At 42.2% G+C, this 20,160-nt stretch overlaps 1 protein-coding gene across 5 annotated transcripts in view; it reads right to left on the reverse strand.

Annotated features, from left to right (window-relative positions):
- Nucleotides 1-11,363: 11,363 nt before the first annotated feature.
- The window catches only part of CLOCK (clock circadian regulator), a 130,837-nt gene continuing 122,040 nt past the window's right edge, over nt 11,364-20,160 (reverse strand). For 4 of the 5 annotated variants that reach the window (XM_056558259.1, XM_056558235.1, XM_056558243.1 and 1 more), the window contains exons 19-22: nt 18,632-18,835; nt 18,135-18,316; nt 17,528-17,786; nt 11,364-16,185 (exon numbers count right to left, since the gene is read on the reverse strand). In XM_056558259.1, the coding sequence (XP_056414234.1) occupies nt 16,033-16,185; nt 17,528-17,786; nt 18,135-18,316; nt 18,632-18,835 (798 nt within the window). In that variant the 3' untranslated portion in view covers nt 11,364-16,032. The remainder of the gene's footprint in view (nt 16,186-17,527; nt 17,787-18,134; nt 18,317-18,631; nt 18,836-20,160) is intronic. The other variant, XM_056558264.1, reaches the window with a different exon arrangement.

A 20,160-nucleotide genomic window follows, 5' to 3' on the forward strand; every position in this document is an offset into this window, starting at 1 on the left:
CTATCTGACTAGGGCCGTGGTCTTCAACCTGCGGACCTCCAGATGTTGCACAACTACAAGTTGTAGTTTTGCAACATCTGGAGGTCTGCAGGTTGAAGACCACTGGACTAGGGTATTAGATGTTACTATAATTTCTGATGTAGGTGGTAAATAGTGACATGAGGCATAAGTAAAAATACCATTTATATTGTATTTCCAGTGAAACAATGAACCATGTGTACAGTAAACACAAAGATAAGCCAGAGATGAAGCCCCCAGACTGCTGTTAGAGATGAGCGAACTTACAGTAAATTCGATTCGTCTCGAACTTCTAGGCTCGGCAGTTGATGTCTTATCCTGCATAAATGAGTTCAGCTTTCAGGTGCTCCCATGGGCTGGAAAAGGTGGATACAGTCCTAGGACACTTTTTATTAGGACTGTATCCACCTTTTCCAGCCCACCGGAGCACCTGAAAGCTGAACTAATTTATGCAGGAAAAGTCATCAACTGCCGAGAAGTTTGTAACGTAATTGAATTTACTGTAAGTTTGCTCATCTCTACTGCTGTTACTTGCATGTAGATAGTCTGCAGATAATAGAGACCTTATACATACTGTTAATGTGTAAGAAATGCCAGTTTCTTCTGCTGTAAGACCATAAAGCTGAAAGGCCCAGTAAGAGGCTCAGCTTGTAGCGTAAAGCTCCTGGACACTCTTTGTCATCGGCTGCAGCCAGTTTGGCTTCACATATCAGGAATGTGGTCTTCCAGTATGAAGTGTAGCACTCCACTCATGTACAAACTTTTTTTTTAATATAATAAGAGGCAGCAAAATGTTTTTCATTCACTGGTGCCAGACATGTTTTGCTTTCACTTAAAGAAGATGCCATGTGTTCAGCTATAACTTACCTTGATCAGTGCTTAAAGGGGTACTCCAGTGGAAAAGTTTTTTTTTTTTTATTACTGTAGACAAGACAAAAAAAATAATTTCCTCTGCAGCATACAGCTGCTAAAAAGTACTGGAAGGGTAAATATTTTCCAATAGTAAAGTCATTTACAAATCTGTTTAACAAAAAAGGTTTCACTGGAGTACTCTTTTTCAAGGGTTATCCAGCTACTAAAAACGTATACCTATCCACAGGACAGGGCCTGACTCTCCCCAATGAGGCCTCCAGTCCGCTCCTGCTGAGACATACTCAGTTTGGCAGCGTCAGCCAATCACTGACTTAGGTGCGACACCATTGTGGCTGGTAATTGGCCGAGCAGGCCGTCACTGCTGAGATAAGTCTGGCTCTGTTCTGTTTAATAGCTGGATAACCCCTTTAAGTGGTCAGTGAAGTAAACAACTGAAGAGTCTGTCCACTAACACAAGAATGAAATGTGGATTGATGAAAAATAATGTTTAACTGCTGTAAATTATTAAAATATTTTGTGATACATTTGTCTGTCACTTCTATAGAGGGTATGCCCAACATGGTGTGTTCAGTGTGACAGCCAACCTAAGGTTTATAATCAATGGTAAAGCAATTGGGAGACACTGGGTAGAGGCAGCTGTACTTCCCAGGCCCAAAAAGATCAGAAATGAGCTCTCTATCAGAATATAACATATTGGCTGCTCTGCTCCCAAAATAACAAAGGCCTCACAGCACAAGCAAGTCTCCTACAAAGTGTGCAGGTAACCTCCACTAATGGACGTGTGCTGCACATACACTATGGGGGAGATTTACCAAAACCTGTCCTGAAAAACCAATCAGATCACTTCTTTCACTTTTCAGAGGCCTTTTCAAAAATGAAAGAAGAGATCTGATTGGTTGCTATGGGCACCTCAGCAACTTTTCCTATGGACAGGTTTTGATAAGTCTTCCCCTGTGTTCTCTTTATTTCAATTGTATTCAATTTATGTCCTGTCCAGCCCATGGCAGTGGCTACAATTGCTGGAATTTTATTTATAACAAAGCATGATGCCACGGCCAACACGCCCCTCCATATATATCTAGAGGAGAGGCAATGCAGCGTTCGTGTCTCTCCCATGGAGCTGAACGGAAGGGGCGTTTCTGTCAACCTCCTAGTGAGGTTGATGACTCAAGCATTAGCTGTGACATGGCCGGGTCCCAGTGGTCTGACCCCCACGATCAGACTCTAAAGTAGTCTACAGTACTCATTGCATGGGCAAGTTAACAGTGCCAATGAGATAAGGCCATCAACCTGAGCAGAGCCCTGAAAAAACTGCAAGAGTGATCAAAAGCCAAGGTGAGGGAAAAGGAACACTTTATATATAAAAACATTTCATATCCTAGGAAAACACCACAACATACACAGTATCTGAAGACAACTAACGTGAATTGAACAGTTTGGACGCATTTGCTTAAGCTCATCACCGATTTTCAACTGTTCCAAAACTACAACTCCCAGCATGTCTGGACAGCCAAAGGCTGTCCAGAAATGCTGGAAGTTGTAGTTCTGCAAGAACTAGAGGCACCCTGGTGGGGAAACACTGGCTTAACATTAAGTGAAGTTCCCATAACACATCTTTGGTCCTGCATCATGACCGCATGTTATTTTTTTCCCTGAAAGAAAAAGGCATTACAAACTGATTATATATCATTAAGGGAGGTATATGAAAATATACATGAGTACAGGCTATAGTGGTTGCTACTAGGAGCCTCGAAAGGAAGGGGGAAGGGGGGGGGGGGGGGTGTGAAGGGATCACCGATGATAACACTTTTTCCCTATAGATGACACCTACCCCTTCTAATTGGTACACACATTCTTAGGCCATGTTTACTATGGAATTTGTGCAGAATTCCATGGACATTCAGCTGCAGTAGTGTTCCACTAATTTCAATGGGATTCTGCTGCACGGTTCACATGGCAGAATTTCAACGCTAGATGTTTCTGGCACGAAATTCAGATTCAGGTGCCCACAGAAAGAACAGACATGTTTATTCTTTCTGCAGTGTCCTTAAGGAAATGCATTGCAGTCTATAAGATTTTTCATTTTGAATCCAACTTTAGTTTTTTAAATAGGAAGAGGGTCATGTGACACGTCGGTGTTTTTCTTGTGAAATTCCCAATAAGTTTGATGTGTTACATGATCCTCTTCCTATTGAAAAAACTAAAGTTGGATTCAAAATGGCTGCCATGTCACCACCCATCTTGAAAGGTTTCCCCCCTCACATACACTAATGTGCCACAGACAGTTAATATCACCAACCATTCCCATTTTATTAAGGTGTATCCATAGAAATGGCCCACCCTGTACATTGGATCAATCATAAGATTCGTGTACCTCTACGATCTATCGTCACAGGAATAGGAGCAAGTAGAATGATAGAACATATGAGAACTGTACACAAAAGGGAATAGCAATGCCTTAAAATTCATTGGCCTGGAACAAATTATCAGCGGACATGATAGAGTTAATGCTCTCTGAAGATGCGAAGCAACATGGATTGCATGTATGAATGCACTCGGCAACTTAAAGAAATGAACTAAATGCCTTCCTTGTTCTATGATTATTGCATATTCTTCACAATGGTTTATACATTCATAGCATGTCTATATGTCACTCCCTCCTTCTCTCTCCTCCCCCCCCCCCCTTTTCTCCATCCTGCCCCCTCCCTCCCTTTTTCCTTACCTGTTTCTTCTGACTGACGTCACCAGCTGCGCCAGGTAAAAGGAAGCACAGGCGGGATGTGGAGTAGGCTTGAGAAAGTGGGCTGAACCGCGAAAGGAGCGTTGCCTCACCTCAGCTGGTCAGTCAGCGGACGCTAACCGCGTCTCTCTACCCGAACTCTGGAATGTTTTAAGAAGTTACCCTAATAAAGTTACCCTTTTAAATTTCCACTGGGTGAGTGCGATCTTGCTTTTTCTCTATTTGAGTACTATAAAAGATAATACACATACTCTATTTCCCCCACCCCTCCTAAAGCACAATATGAAGATTCCTCGTAGATTAAACAGGCAGGGTAGTTTCCGAATATGAACAAACAATAGATATCAGAGCGGCACTGCCATCAAATAGACAACCGGTGGTTTTTGCTTCTGGATAAAGGATACAAAATGCAGGTACTTGGGCAATACTTGTCTAACAGTGGTGCTAGGACATCAAACATTGAGAACAATCAGAAATAAATAACAGGAGATCAAGACAGCAATAGTAAGAGTCACGCGGCTCCTCTCTCGGGACCTCCAGCAGACAAAATCAGTGTTGGGTGCTCAGAGGCGACTGCCGGCGGTTTCATGCACACAGGTAATGCGCCTCTGAGCACCCAACGCTGATTTAATCCGGCTGACAGCCGCATATAAGATGCTGGGGTAGTAGAAAGAAAAACACACACACGTAAAGTGCCCCAAAACACATGTCCTACACATATGCCCCCTTAGGTGCCACTGCTCCCCCAATAAAAAATGCAGCCCCTGTATAAACCAGCCCCATAAACTGAAGGTGGGCCAAAAACAGGGGGTCTCCAGAGGTTGCGAGCTCCGTACCTATGGAGAAAAAGGGGGGGGAAAGTACTTACCTCAGTCAGAAGAACTTACCAAATGGAGTCTTCAGTGAAGTCTTCAGCCAGCTCATGGTCCCTGCATCACGCCTGGCTGCTATAGCGCGAGTGAGGCGAGCAGGGAAATTGGGGGACCCGGACCCGTGAGGTACCACCAAGGCGCTGGCTGTTATCGGGGGGGGGGGGGGGGGTTAAAAGCGCATATACGCAATGTCTGTGCCCCCCTTACTCGCAATGGGGAAACGGGGAACTGCAGTCCCTGAATCCCCACCTGAAAACAGAAAAGAAAAAGGAATAAAAAACTAACACGTCCCTATACTAGGAAAACAAAAAACAGAAGACCTGGTCTGGAGCAAACCAGACCCGTCCACCTCTTTCAGACACTAAGCTTAAACTGCTGTCTGCACAGCACTAACTCCTCCCCCTCCCTCACTCTGCTGATTCACTGCTCCTGGGAGCGAGCCTGGCAGCCCTGCTTTGTAACCCTTTCCTCTCTGATTTTATGCTGTACACACACACAATGATTATTGAAGATTGCCTGTATTAAAAGACAATATGGTGGGTGCATAACTTACATCTTCCGAAATTAGTGCAAAGGTTTAGTGCTAAAAGTACAGTGGGGGGTTTTTATGCATAGTTTTTATATATTTTCCCTTTGTCATTCATGTGTATCATCCTTTGCCAGTCCTGTAATGCTGGGACATCTAGTTTTGGAATAGTTGGAGGTACAGTGTTTGGATAACTCTTTTTTGCTGCAGTGTTGCCTTCAGTTGTGTGCCTACAGCTTTAGCAAAACTACAACTCCCAGGATGCCCAGACATCCTTTGACTGTTCAGGTATGCGTGGAGTTGTAGTTTTGCAACAGCTGGAGGCACGTTTGGTAGAACCCTGTGTCACAGCAGAGTTGCTGCAGGCTGTGTTTCTCCTGCAGTCTTGTCAATCAGCCATCTCGTGCCCATGACCCTTGGACACCCTCATGCTGCTGTGGGACTCATCAGTGTCCTAGGAGGTATGGGGACCCCTAATGGTGGGATTTTCAAAGGCAGTTTTTCCTTAATAAAATGTGGAACTTTTTTAAATTAGTATATTAGAAAAACTATTGTTTTGCCAAGATGTACAACATTTAAAATGGCATAGAATGTGGGTAGTTCATTGATGCGCGTATTTTTCCCCGTTGTACATACTTTAAAAAAATCCTCACAATTTATTCTGCTGCATGTGCAACTATTTTAAGTTCAACACAGAAACCCCACCTGAAAAATCGTGCAAATGAAAAGTAGTACCTAGCAAATTATCACGCAAATCACAAATCCCCTCCCACCCCATAGTGTTTTCCTAGCTCGAAGGACAAAGTAGCAGTGATCTAAAAGATAAATGAAATAGCAATTAAATAGTTTCTCAACCAGGGTGCCTCCAGCTGTTGCTGGGAGTTGTAGTTTTGCAACAACTGGAGACACCCTGGTTGGGAAACACTGATCTGATAGATAGCCGTCCCATGCGGATTAGACACCCCACACTATAGGATTTCCATATTTTCATTCTTGTTGACCAAACCATGAGTCCTAGTGGTGGTTCCCAGGCAGAATTTCACTGCCCCACCTGCCTTTATTGATAGATCTTTATCTATACCCAAAATACGGGCAGACATTCCGCACATTCATGGTCTCAAATGGCAATGCATTTCTGAGAAGGATCCACAGAAAGCATAGACCTATCTATTCTTTCTGCAGATACCTGAATCGGGATTTCCCCGGAAATTCCACCGTGTGCACAGTGCAGCAGAATCCCATCAAAATCAATAGGACTCTGCTGCAGTGAAATTTCCAAACAGAATACATGTCATATTGATGGATGGTTCCATTTAAGTAAGGTTTTGTTCACGCTACATAACTGCTCCCGTTAATGGCATCCATCAGCATCCCTTTGAAAATACTGTAAATGGGAGCAGCGGCCCCTATTGCTTTCTATGGCCGTACAGAGTCACCTAGTGACTAAGTTCAGGACAAATTCACTATTTCAAAAGCGCAGCGGGCAGCAGTTTTTTTTTAATCAGGTGAAAATAGTGCTTATGCCAAGTGACTCCATTCGGCCATAGAAATAAATGGGGTCTGCTGCTCCTGTTAAAGGGGTACTCCACTGGAAATATCTTCTTATCCCCTATCTAAAGGATAGGGGATAAGATGTTCGCTCGCTCTGTGCCCGATGACTGGCGATGCACGCCGCCACGCCCCTTCCACTCTTGTCTATGGGAGAAGGCGTGATGGCTATGTACTAGCCGCGACGCCCCCTCCCATAGACATGAATGAAGGCGGCTTGACACCACGAACGCAGAAGCTGCAAGCTTCCGTGTTCCGGACGCAGCTTCTGCCGGCCAGGAGATCGCGGGTGTCCCCAGCGGTGGGACCCCCTCGATCTATCATCTTATCCCCCTATCCTTTGGAGCACCCCTTTAACAGTATACCAAAAACAGGATGGTGATGGATCTGACTAGAGATGAGCGAACTTACAGTAAATTCGATTCGTCACGAACTTCTCGGCTCGGCAGTAGATGACTTTTCCTGCATAAATTAGTTCAGCTTTCAGGTGCTCCGATGGGCTGGAAAAGGTGGATACAGTCCAGGGAGACTCTTTCCTAGGACTGTATCCACCTTTTCCAGCCCACCGGAGCACCTGAAGGCTGAACTAATTTACGCAGGATAAGTCATCAACTGCCGAGCCGAGAAGTTTGTGACGAATCGAATTTACTGTAAGTTCGCTCATCTCTAGATCTGACTACTGGAAGCACTGACGTAGTGTGAACCTACCCTAAGTCAGGGGTGGTCCTGATGTCCAAGAGAAATTGAGCTGAACTCCAATCAATATATAGGAGCGGCATTGTTTCTACAGAAAATACAAGTAGTCAGTTTTTGTCTCTTTTCACTGTTGCAACCAATGCAATATTTACTTTGAAATTCAGCAGAACTCGATCACTATATATACACAACATACAATCAATCACTATATACACGTAGCATGTAAGGGGGCAACTTTTCCAGCTTTCTGCATGACATAAAATGTTACATGATCGGTTTCATGTGTGTGTACGAAATCTCTTTAGGACTGGGCCTACAGTCATGTGATTGTACATAGGATAACATGTATTCCCTGTACGTGTTGAACATGAGCTGACTTATTAAAACGAGTGGTAAATTTCCTATTGTGTTGCTTCTTATTTCCACAATGCTGAAGCAGATATTAACGAATCATGAATCAATGTTTTCCTATGGAAGTGTGGCATAAGCAGGCAATATAGTATGGGGTAAGACTGTAATTTCCGAGTATCACATGTTGTAGACCCAGGCTAAAAAACGTATACACTTTATACACGCAACTGTTTGGATTACACAACACATATGTTTCAGCTTAGAACGGAATTGAAGGTAGATGCAGAAAGTGCTCCTTCCTCTTTTGTGCTATACCCTGAATATAATAAGTACAACAAGGCACTGTGGAGAACAGTGGTCTCCAAACCGTGGGCCTCCAGCTGTTGCAAAACTACAACTTCCAGCATGCCCGGACAGCCGTAGGCTGTCCGGGCATGCTGGGAGTTGTAGTTTTGCAACAGCTGGAGGTTCACGGTTTGGAGACTACTGGTATAGAAGAATCTCAGCTGATAGTTTGGATTATAGCCCTCAATAGACAGTAATAATAGTACAGGGCTGCCAAAAATATATTGTACATGTATAGATATACAGTCATGGCCGTAAATGTTGGCACCCCTAAATTTTTTCTAGAAAATGAAGTATTTCTCACAGAAAAGGATTGCAGTAACATGTTTTGCTACACACATGTTTATTCCCTTTGTGTGTATTGGAACTAAACCAAAAAAGGGAGAAAACAAAAAAGCAAATTGTCATTAATGTCACACCAAGCTCCCAAAATGGTCTGGACTAAATTATTGGCACCCTTTCAAAATTGTGGAATAATAAGATTGTTTCAAGCATGTGATGCTCCTTTAAACTCACCTGGGGCAAGTAACAGGTGGGGGCAATATAAACTTCACACCTGAGAGCAGGGCTGTGGAGTCAGAGGAAATTTTGGGTACTTGGAGTCGGCAAACAATGCACCGACTCCGACTCCTACTAAATTTAGATTAGCTAGAATAAAAATAAAAAAAAGCAAGTTTAAATGTCCCAATTCACAAAAAAAGTTATAATTAAAGGGGTTATCCAGGAAAAAAACTTTATATATCAACTGGCTCCAGAAAGTGAAACAGATTTGTAAATTACTTCTATTAAAAAAATCTTATCTTCAGAAGCTCATAAGTACTGAAAGGATTAAGGTTGTTCTTTTCTGTCTAAGTGCTCTCTGATGACACATGTCTCGGGAATCGCCCAGTTTAGAAGTAAATCCCCATAGCAAACCTCTTCTAAACTGGGCGGTTCCCGAGACACGTGTCATCAGAGAGCACTTAGACAGAAAAGAATAACCTTAACTTCAGAAGCTCATAAGTACTGAAAGGATTAAGATTTTTTAATAGAAGTAATTTACAAATCTGTTTAACTTTCTTTAGCCAGTTGATATATATATATATATAAAAAAAAAAAGTTTTTTCCTGGAATACCCCTTTAATAACTTCTCTACTGTAAGAATAAAGACCAATGCATGCAGTGCCTCACGTAACCGCACAACAAACACATTAAGTGACCGTGAAGAAGCTTTTCATGTGCTTCACTATATGGCACACAACGCACAATTAGGAGCGGCAATACTTATACTTTCCATAGTGTTGTGTTCTGCTGTTACAGGGAACCCATGGGTAACCTAGCCTCTCACTGATAAGGGATTAAGGAAATATGTTTTTTGCAGGACTAGAGACACTTGTGTAAGTGAAGGGAATGGAGGGTCAATAGTTCAAGACAGAAGCTGTAAACCATTGGAAAAAGGCTATAAAAACTTGTAAACTTGATTGTTTGCTTAAAGGGGTACTCCGCCCCTAGACATCTTATCCCCTATCCAAAGGATAGGGGATAAGATGTCAGATCGCCAGGGTCCCGCTGCTGGAGACCCCCGGGATCGCTGCTGCGGCACCACGCTATCATTACTGCACAGAGTTAGCTCTGTGCGTAATGACGGGCGATACAGGGGCCGGAGCATCGTTAAGTCATGGCTCCGCCCCCTCAATACAAGTCTATGGGAGGGGGCGTGGCGGTCATCACGCCCCTGCCATAGACTTGTATTAAGGGGGCGGGCCATGATGTAACGATGCTCCGGCCCCTGTATCGCCCTTCATTACGCACACAGCGAACTCGCTCTGTGCAGTAATGATAGCGCGGCAATCCCGGGGGTCACCAGCAGTGGGACCCAGGCGATCTGACATCTTATCCCCGATCCTTTGTATAGGGTATAAGATGTCTAGGGGCGGAGTACCCCTTTAAACATGACTATGGGATTCTACTAGGGAAATCATATTTTATAATAAATGCCCCTTCCTGGATCCTCCCACTGCCCTATCTTCAGCAGCAGATCAGCACACAAACTGTTCAATACAGTAGACTGTTGGCTTCCCAGCCAGTAGTCCTGTGGTGATGACATGTATGTTGCCTTTCTTTCCTTCAAGAAATGTATAAAATACATTTGCATATTAATACAAAGGAGTCGGGGAGTCGGAAGTACAAAAAACTGCGGCGTCGGAACATTTATCTACCGACTCCACAGCCCTGAATGAGAGCAGATAAAAAGGAGAGAAGTTCACTTAGTCTTTGCATTGTGTGCCACACTAAGCATGGACAACAGAAAGAGGAGAAGAGAACTGTCTGAGGACTCTCTGAGAACCTCCAGAGATCTAGATTTGCCTTTGTCCACAGTGGGCAACATTATCAAGAAGTTTGCAACCCATGGCACTGTAGCTAATCTTCCTGGGTGTGGACGGAAGAGAAAAATTGATGAAAGGTGTCTACGCAGGATAATCCGGATGGTGGATAAGCAGCCCCAAACAAGTTCCAAAGCTATTCAAGTTGTCCTGCAGGCTCAGTGCGAACTATCCGTCAACATTTAAATGAAATGAAAAACGCTATGGCAGGAGACCCAGGAGGACCCCAATGCTGACACAGAGACATAAAAAAGCATGACTACATTTTGCCAAAATGAGCTTGAGTAAGCCAAAATCCTTCTGGACAGATGAGACCAAGATAGAGCATTTTGGTAAAGCACATCATTCTACTGTTTACTGAAAACGGAATGAGGCCTATAAAGAAAGGAACACAGTGAAATATGGTGGAGGTTCAATGATGTTTGGGGTTGTTTTGCTGCCTGGCACTGGGTGCTGTGAATGTGTGTAAGGCATTGTGAAATCTGAGGATTACCAATGGATTTTGGGTCGCACTGTACAGCCCAGTGTCAGAAAGCTGGGTTTGCGTCAGAGATCTTGGGTCTTCCAGCAGGACAATGACCCCAAACATACGTCAAAAAACACCCAGAAATAGATGGCAGCAAAGCGCTGGAGAGTTCCGAAGTGGCCAGCAATGAGTCCAGATCTAAATCCCATTGAAAACCTGTGGAGAGATCTTAAAATTGTTGCTGGGAAGAGAGACCTGGAGCAGTTTGCAAAGAAAGAGTGGTCCAACATTCCAGCTGAGAGGTGTAAGAAGCTTATTGATGGTTATAGGAAGCGACTGATTTCAGTTCTTTTTTCCAAAGGGTGTGCAACCAAATATTAAGTTAAGGGTGCCAATAATTTTGTCCAGCACATTTTTGGAGTTTGGTGTGACATTATGTCCAATTAGCTTTTTTTCCTCCCTTTTTTGGTTTAGTTTCAATACACACAAAGGGAATAAACATGTGTATAGAAAAATGTGTTACTGCAATCCTTTTCTGTGAGAAATGCTTAATTTTCTTGAAAAATGTCAGGGGTGCCAACATTTACGGCCATGACTGTATAGTTTTTTTTTTTTTTTTTGTGCAAATCACTCCTAGAACGGAACTTTCAATATGTAGTTTCTTAAAATTCTCTGATTAAAATATCTCTCCCGATACATAAAAAATAGCTTCTGAGAGGTAAGTTTTTACACCATCAGGAAACAAAAAGTGCAAATTTCAACATATTAACAGATAAACCATATGAGTCTTAGGGATAGTAGTATGAGCAATAGTAAAAACAGGGTTGGTTGTAAAAGTTGATATTTTCATAAATTACCCTTAAAAAGAAGAAAAAACAAAAAACTGAAAAAAAAAACGAAAATACAATGCACAAGCATACTAAACAAACAACATTGCATCATATGATGACATAGTACCACACGGCAAAATTATAATACATGAAGTCATAACCAAAAGTATACAAAAAAAACAAGGGGTGGAATGGCAAAATTCAGGATCAGAAAAAAAAAAAAAAACCTACAGCCATGCAGCATATAAAATTGTTATTTTTATATTATCCATATATATATGTAAATATTTACAGAATATTTTACACCTTCTATACAACCAGGAATCTTCAAAACATCCTCAAAATAGTGTTATGTGGTAAAAAAAAAAAAATTATTACGGTAATAAAATTGATTACACTTTTCTTAGGTTATCAAACGTGGCAACATGCCGACTGATCTGTCATCGCCGCAATCTTTGGTTCTAGAGATTCTTGCAATTGAGACCACAAGGTTTTGAGGTGGAAGGTTTTAAGGCTATGTTCACACAGCTGATAACAGGGCTCGACAGAGGTTGCGACAGCGGGCATCAATGGAAACTGACAGGTCATTTTCACTATGAATGGTGTCAGTCAGGGTTCCATTAGATACACATTATTTTACATGATTTTAGCGGGGAAGAAAAAAAATGACATGCAGGTTTTTTTTCACTGCTTATGTCCCGTCATTATAATGGAAGCAGCCAAAGGAGCTCCGAGCGCTGATGTAAACCCAGCCTAAGACCTAACACAAAATCACATAGCCGAAAATACAACTTTATAGGGTAGGGCTTTAGCACACGATGGCCATGGTGCAGCATTTACATAAAAGCATGTGTAATTGTGTCACAGAATATATTTAGATAAGTATGTACGTACCTAGAAATGTTTAGGTTGCAGTATGGCTGATTTTTGTAACACGTTACTGTATTTTCATGACCTTTCTTCTTGTGAAACTGCAAAACTCACAAGTTCAGAAGATGTTCCCCATAAAGCTGGTCTCACCCTCCCTTCCTTCTCTTAATGTACTAGTCTAGTGTTTCCCAACAAGGGTGCCTTCGGCTCTCCCAAAACTACAACTACCCAAATGCCCGGACAGCCAAAGGCCATGCTGGGAGTCTTAGTTTTGCGACAACTGGAGGCACTAAGGTTGGGAAACAGTGCCCTAGTCCATGGCTCCCTTCACTGATGTAGACGTGACTAAAATGATGCAACTCCCGAACCTCCTTAAATGGGCACAGTCATTAAAATTATTATTTTTTGCATATGATAGAGCAGGTAATGGAAGTGCTGTCTTGCCATAGACCGTGAATCGCACTCGCTCGTTTCACACACAGGCAGAGAGCGAGTGCTATTCACTGCCTATGGCCAGACAGCACTTCCTGAGTTTGGTGTCCTGCCAATCCAGCAGGAGAGCAAAGTCTATGCTTTTGAGCAGATAAAATGCAGTCTGGACCAGAAGGGAGACCCCCTAGTGGCCAGATTTATAAGGCCATGAAAAGGACATAAAAATACATTTTTATTTTTTTAAAGGGAGTAAATTACAAATCTTATCTATTTTACCTGCTGTATCATATGTAAAAAAAAAATATTTTAAGGACAGTGCTTATTTAAAGAATAACACTAACCTGTTACTGGCGAGACAAATTATAGAAAGGAAGCAAGAAGGTCACTTACACATGAGCTTCAATGCCCAGCAATACTTTGACCTCTGGTGGTCTGCTTCCTTGCTGTACTGCAAAGGTTCCATCAGTGTTTTTATTCACCACTATGTATCTACCTCAGCCACTCACACTTTGTGAAATGCTCAGATGACATCACCGCACTATGCCACACCAAATACACTGCTCAAAAAAATAAAGGGAACACTAAGATAACACATCCTAGATCTGAATGAATGAACTAATCGTATGAAATACTTTCGTCTTTACATAGTTGAATGTGCTGACAACAAAATCACACAAAAATTATCAATGGAAATCAAATTTATCAACCCATGGAGGTCTGGATATGGAGTCACACTCAAAATCAAAGTGGAAAACCACACTACAGGCTGATCCAACTTTGATGTAATGTCCTTATAACAAGTCAAAATCAGGCTCAGTAGTGTGTGTGGCCTCCATGTGCCCGTATGACCTGCCTACAATGCCTGGGCATGCTCCTGATGAGGTGGCAGATGGTCTCCTGAGGAATGTCCTCCCAGACCAGGACTAAAGCATCTGCCAACTCCTGGACAGTCTGTGGTGCAATGTGGCGTTGGTGGATGGAGCGAGACATCATGTCCCAGATGTGCTCAATCGGAATCAGGTCTGGGGAACGGGCGGGCTAGTCCAGAGCATCAAAGCCTTCCTCTTGCAGGAACTGCTAACACACTCCAGCCACATGAGGTCTAGCATTGTCTTGCATTAGGAGGAACCCAGGGCCAACCGCACCAGCATATGGTCTCACAAGGGGTCTGAGGATCTCATCTTGGTACCTAATGGCAGTCAGGCAACCTCTGGCAAGCACATGGAGGGCTGTACGGCCCACCAAAGAAATGCCACTCCACACTATTACTGACCCACCACCAAACCGTTCATGGTGGAGGATGTTGCAGGCAGCAGAACGTTCTCCACGGTGTCTCCAGACTCTGTCACGTCTGTCACATGTGCTCAGTGTGAACCGGCTTTCATCTGTGAAGAGCACAGGGCGCTAGTGGTGAATTTGCCAATCTTGGTGTTCTCTGGCAAATGCCAAATGCCCTGCATGGTGTTGGGCTGTAAGCACAACTCTCACCTGTGGATGTCGGCCTTCATACTACCGTCATGGAGTCTGTTTCTGACCGTCTGAGTGGAGACATGTCATTTTGCAGGGCACTGGCAGTGCTCCTCCTTGCATAAAGGCAGAGGTAGCGGTCCTGCTGCCGGGTTGTTGACCTCCTACTGCCTCCACCATGTCTCCTGATGTACTGGCCTGTCTCCTGGTAGCGCCTTCATGCTCTGGACACTACGCTGACAGACACCGCAAACTTCTTGCCACAGCTCGCATTGATGTGCCATTCTGGATGAGCTGCACTACCTGAGCCACCTGAGCACCGCCAGCATTCAAAAGTGACCAAAACACTAGCCAGGAAGCATAGGAACTGAGAAGTGGTCTGTGATCACCACCTGTAGAACCACTCCTTTATTGGGGGTGTCTTGCTAATTGCCTATAATTTCCACCTGTTGTCTGTTCCATTTGCACAACAGCATGTGAAAGTGATGGTCAATCAGTGTTGCTTCCTGAGTGGACAGTGTGATTTCATAGAAGTGTGATTTACCTGGAGTTACATTGTGTTGTTTAAGTGTTCCCTTAGTTTTTTTGAGCAGTATATAAATTAATGTTAAATAACCAGTAAGGTGATTCTGAAAAAATGATCATCGAAGAAGCCTGAACTCGAGCTTAAATATCCAGGAAAGCAGACAGCTGCAGTTCATGTTCCAAACTGCTGACACTGTTATATAGTGGTTAGGAAAAGGAGACACATTGTGCCTTTCACATATCTGTCCGTGCTTCCATAGTGTAGAAAAATGCTTTTTATTATCTTGTGCCAAAAATCAAATCGGCATTCCAAAGCGCTGAGGGTGGGAAAGCCTCCTTGCTCTTTTTCTCCTCCCATCCATGCTTGACTGATCATCAGCTGGAAGCAGAGTCCTGTTTCCAAATCTTGTTCCTGTGCTGTGCATACAAATTGTGCACAGGTGCAAGATTTGGAAACTGGGCTCGACTTCCGCCTGACTGTCAATCAAGGAGGGACAGAGATGAGACAGGGAAAGAATAGACCTTGTCAAGGGTTAGACAAAATATTTGTTTTTACCACAAAATAAAATCACTCTCTCATTGGTCTCTTATCTGCTACTGCATTGTGCTTTTGATTTTTTGGGGGCAAATCTGCAACAAAAACAGACAACATTTTCATCACATGGGAATTTACCCTAAATACAACACCAGTCAAAGGGGCATACCTGAATAAGTCCATGTAAGAGATAAACACAGAGGGTTCCACAAGTGTGTACATAAGTAGTATTTAGTAAAACTACAAACTGGCATATATAAAAATGTATGATAAAAGTATGTGGGAAAAACCAAAACAATCACAGAACACGCTGTTGTGTTACTGCAGAGAAGTGGAAGTTTGCAAGCATCTCTAGGACCAAAGAATATTAAAAAAAATAATTCCCCCACACTGATCACATGTCATATGTGAATCACAGCAGAGCTGCACAACATCTCAGATAAGCATCAGCTCCCAGTGAATGAACTCCAACGCGTACCAACATTCATTGTGTTACTTTAGTAGTGATCATCTCAATATTGTTCTTTGAGCCTTCCATCACCATTCCCTGTAAAATGGCCACCAAAAAGTCATTTCTACAACTGCTGGACTTTAGAAGGATCGCTCATGCTGTCAGTCCTATGCCGTGTTAACTGCTGCTGGTGAGATGGAGCAAAGGTGCCTTGTTGTACAGGAAAAGATGAGAGGATGAGCTGTGCAGACTGGTTCCCATGAACTAGCCTGGAGGCCTGAAAAACAGCAGACAAAATATGGCTACAGAAAAATCAACCCACTGAAATGCTCAGTTCCACATTAAAGTGTACCTGTCGTCAACAAAAACTTTTTATATAATGTAGATAATCCTATTATATGCATATTTGTAATATACATTGGCTAACAAATATGTATATTTTTTGTCCCTACAGCTATTGCCTGTGTGTCTCAGTGAGGAGTCCAAATACAGGAAGTGAGGGTGGACAAGCAGGGCTCTGTACACTGAGGCTCTATGACAAGCTACTGACACTTAAGGATGATTGACAAGCCAGGAGTCTGCACAGTAGGAGTCCAACTTGTCCCAAACTTACTTCCTGTATTTGGTCTCCTCATAGAGACATACAGACAATAGCTGCAGGGACAACATTTTTTTCACCCAAAAATATATACATTTTTTAACCAATGTATATTACAAATATACATATATTGGTATTATCTACATTATATAAAAAGTTTTTGATGACAACAGGTACATTTAGCTTGTAAAACCCCACCCTCCAAATACAACTGTCCTTATTATCACAGTCACACTAAGGCTCTGATCATATCTGCTTTGGAATTTCATTCGAAACAGAAGAATGGATTTGAAGCTGTGATGGATCAAATGACTGTCACCAGCAGCTCCTGAAAGACCCCACTGGCTTAAAGGGTAACTCATTAAAAACATTTTTGCCATTGCACTCCTTATAGTAAATAAAAAATATTTCTAGTATACTTTGTAAAAAAAAAAGAAGAAGTTTTCGATGTTTTATTTGTGCTTAAAAAAGCTCAAGAGCACATTTTCCCCCATCTCATACACAGACTTTGGACTGAAGTCCAAACACAGGAAGTGCAGCCTGGAGTGCTGAGGGGTGTGTGTCCAGCCTCATCCAATCATAGCTCCTCTAACACTTAACTGCCATTTGCTGTTGGTTAACACCCCCCCCCCAGCACTCCAGGCTGCACTTCCTGTGTTTGGACTTCGGTCCAAAGTTTGTGTATGAGATGGGGGAAAATGTGCTCTTGAGCTTTTTTAAGCACAAATAAAACATAGAAAACTTCATTTTTTTTAAACAAAATATATTAGAAATATTTTTTATTTACCATAAGGAGTGCAATAGCAAAAATTTGTTTTAATGAGAGTGCCCATTTAAAATGGAGTCTGTCAGGTCTGTCAGGAAATTTTGCCAGAAAAAAAAAAAAAAAAGTACATGTTACATTATTTTTGCTCCATCAAATGTGATGTAATCTATGTAATCTGAACAATACTTTCAACACAGATGTAAACAGAGCCGTATATTTCCAGTGTGGCCATGGTCTTCTAAAAGATGGCATTACCTGTAAGAACTGTTGCGGCTGCTGGCCTAGCTGTGCCTGAGCTTGCTGTTGTTGCACAGAAGGTAGCTGCTGCGATTGCTCTTGCTGGCTCTGCTGTTGCTGGGTAATGGAAATGGTCTGTGGTTGTTGCTGCTGTGTTGCAAATGTTGGGTATGCAGTTACTACCGGCCCCATAAACATTGTGCTTGGAACCATGACCGCTCCACAAGCCACTGGTGTAGTCACAAGTTTGGTTACTATCTGTTGCGCTTGTGAAAACCTGTAACATACATATTAAATATATACAGTAAAACCTCTTTTTAAAAAGACCACCTAGAATTGCATGGGGGCGGTCTCATCAAAGAAAATGGCCACAATGCATAATGTACGGCGGACCGAAAACCCATCACATGAAATTGAATCAGGAGAAGGGCGGTCTTATGAAAGAGGTGGCCTTTTGGAGAAGTCTCACTGTATTGGCAGTAATTGAAGGTCTATAGTCCAAAACTGCACAATACACCACTTCTAATCTAAGGCTCTTCCATACGTATTTCAAGTGCTCCACTCTTCAGAGAGTTAATACATTTGAGACAGCTTTGGTTTATTCATTTTTTTTATGATTACTTACCTGATTTGTCTGTCTTGGGGAAATGTGGTAACAGCAGCTCCTTGGTTACTCTGCTGCATGTTGGATGGCATCTGCACCATATTAGCAGAGGATGGTTGAGAGATTACCATAGTGTTGTACAATGGTGCCTGGTTGGACATAGTTGTCTGCTGAGAATGTCCACCCTGTAGGTTTTGCTGGCCCTAAAATAGGAGAAGGTCTGTTTAGAGCAGTGGTCTCAAACTGTGGCCCTCCAGATGCTGCAAAACTTCAAATCCCAGCATGCCCAGACAGCCAACGGCTGTCCGGGCATGCTGGGAGTTGAAGTTTTGCAGCATCTGGAGGGCCACAGTTTGAGACCACTGGGTTAGTGAAACAAGACTGATTCTGGACTACAAATATGCGTCCATGTCACTACTAAATCTACAATTTAACATGTACATAGTAAAGGTTTTAAGAGCCCAGACCACAACATATTAGACTATTTATCAAGTAACCTTAGTGACTACACATAGTACCTGACTAGTGTTTTGAAGAGGCTGCTGCTGGAGCATGTGCGGAGCTCCCATGTGGCTGGGGTTCATACCCCCCTGCAGCTGGTTAGTCTGCACCACTTGGCCTTGCATGGTCAGCTGGGGTAGTTGCTGCATGTTTGAGCTGTTTCCTGATGAAACCTGCACCGGTCCAAAGTTTATGCCAGGAGTAGATTGCTGCAGAAACATCTACAAAACAAAATCGGTATATAACAAGCAATATGAACAAAGTAACAAGAATAACCTGATTCAGCAGATTATATAAACCCTTCATTACAAGAGAAACGCAGGAATAGGTCAAAGTATCAAAACTTGTTCTGCACGGGAAGAGGTTGCCTGCTTTTCTCGGTCACTCTCTGCACAATTCTTTACACACATGCATTTTCCTTTAACAAACACATCTCTCATTCTGCCAATTCTAAACAAAAATTTTAGGTTCAAATGATGGTATGAACAGAAAGTATTTGGGTACCGATTAGGTTTGCTGAATAGGAAATCTGGCCCCATGGCGACTCAGTCACCATAAAAGGTGTTGTTTGGGTGGAGATGCGATAGTCATATTATGATAAGTATTATAAATAAAGAGGATCAGATAAACATGGCTGCATTCTACCAGCATGATCCCATGATAGGTGCGGCACTATTTAACCCCTAAGGACCACAGGTTTTTCCATTTTTGCACTTTAGTTTTTTTTCCTCATCACCTTCTAAAAATCATAGCTTTCAATTTTGCACCTACAGACCCATATAAGGGATTACTTTTTGCGCCACCAATTAAACTTTGTAATTACATCAATCAATCATTCTCCACAAAATTTACGGCGAACCCAGAAAATAAAAATTTGTGGGGCAAAATAAAAAAAAAAAAAAAAAAAAATGTTTAACTTTTGAGGGCTTCTGATTCTACGCATGGACAGCATATCTTTATTCTGTAGGTCCATATGGTTACAATGATACCCAATTTATATAGGTTTTTCTTTATTTTACTACTGCACTTAAAAAAAAAATAAAAAAATTATAACTACATGCACCAAAATTATTCTGATTAAAATTGTCATCTTCTGACCTCTATAACTTTTTAATTTTTCCACATATAGGGCCCATTTTTGTGCCGTGATCTAAAGTTTTTATCAATACCATGATTATTTTGATCGGACTTTTTGATCACTTTTTATAAAAAATTTTTTAGGGTATACAAAGTGACCATAAATATGCAATTTTGGACTTTGGAATTTTTTTTACGTGTACGTTATTGACCGCGCTGTTTAATTAACATTATATTTTTATAGCTCTGACATTTACTCACGCGGCGATACCACACGTTTATTTACATATTTTTTTACGGGAAAAGGGGGTGATTCAAACTTTTATTTAGGAAGGGGTTAAATCACATTTATTCACTTTATTTTTTTTTTTAAACTATTTTGACTCTTTTTTTCCCCCCCATAGGAGACTATCACATGCAATCCTTTCATTGCATACACTGTTCAATGCTATGCCATGCTGAGCTAACC

This window comes from Hyla sarda, chromosome 1 (genome assembly GCF_029499605.1).
Source record: "Hyla sarda isolate aHylSar1 chromosome 1, aHylSar1.hap1, whole genome shotgun sequence".
NCBI classification, from domain to species: Eukaryota; Metazoa; Chordata; class Amphibia; order Anura; family Hylidae; genus Hyla; species Hyla sarda.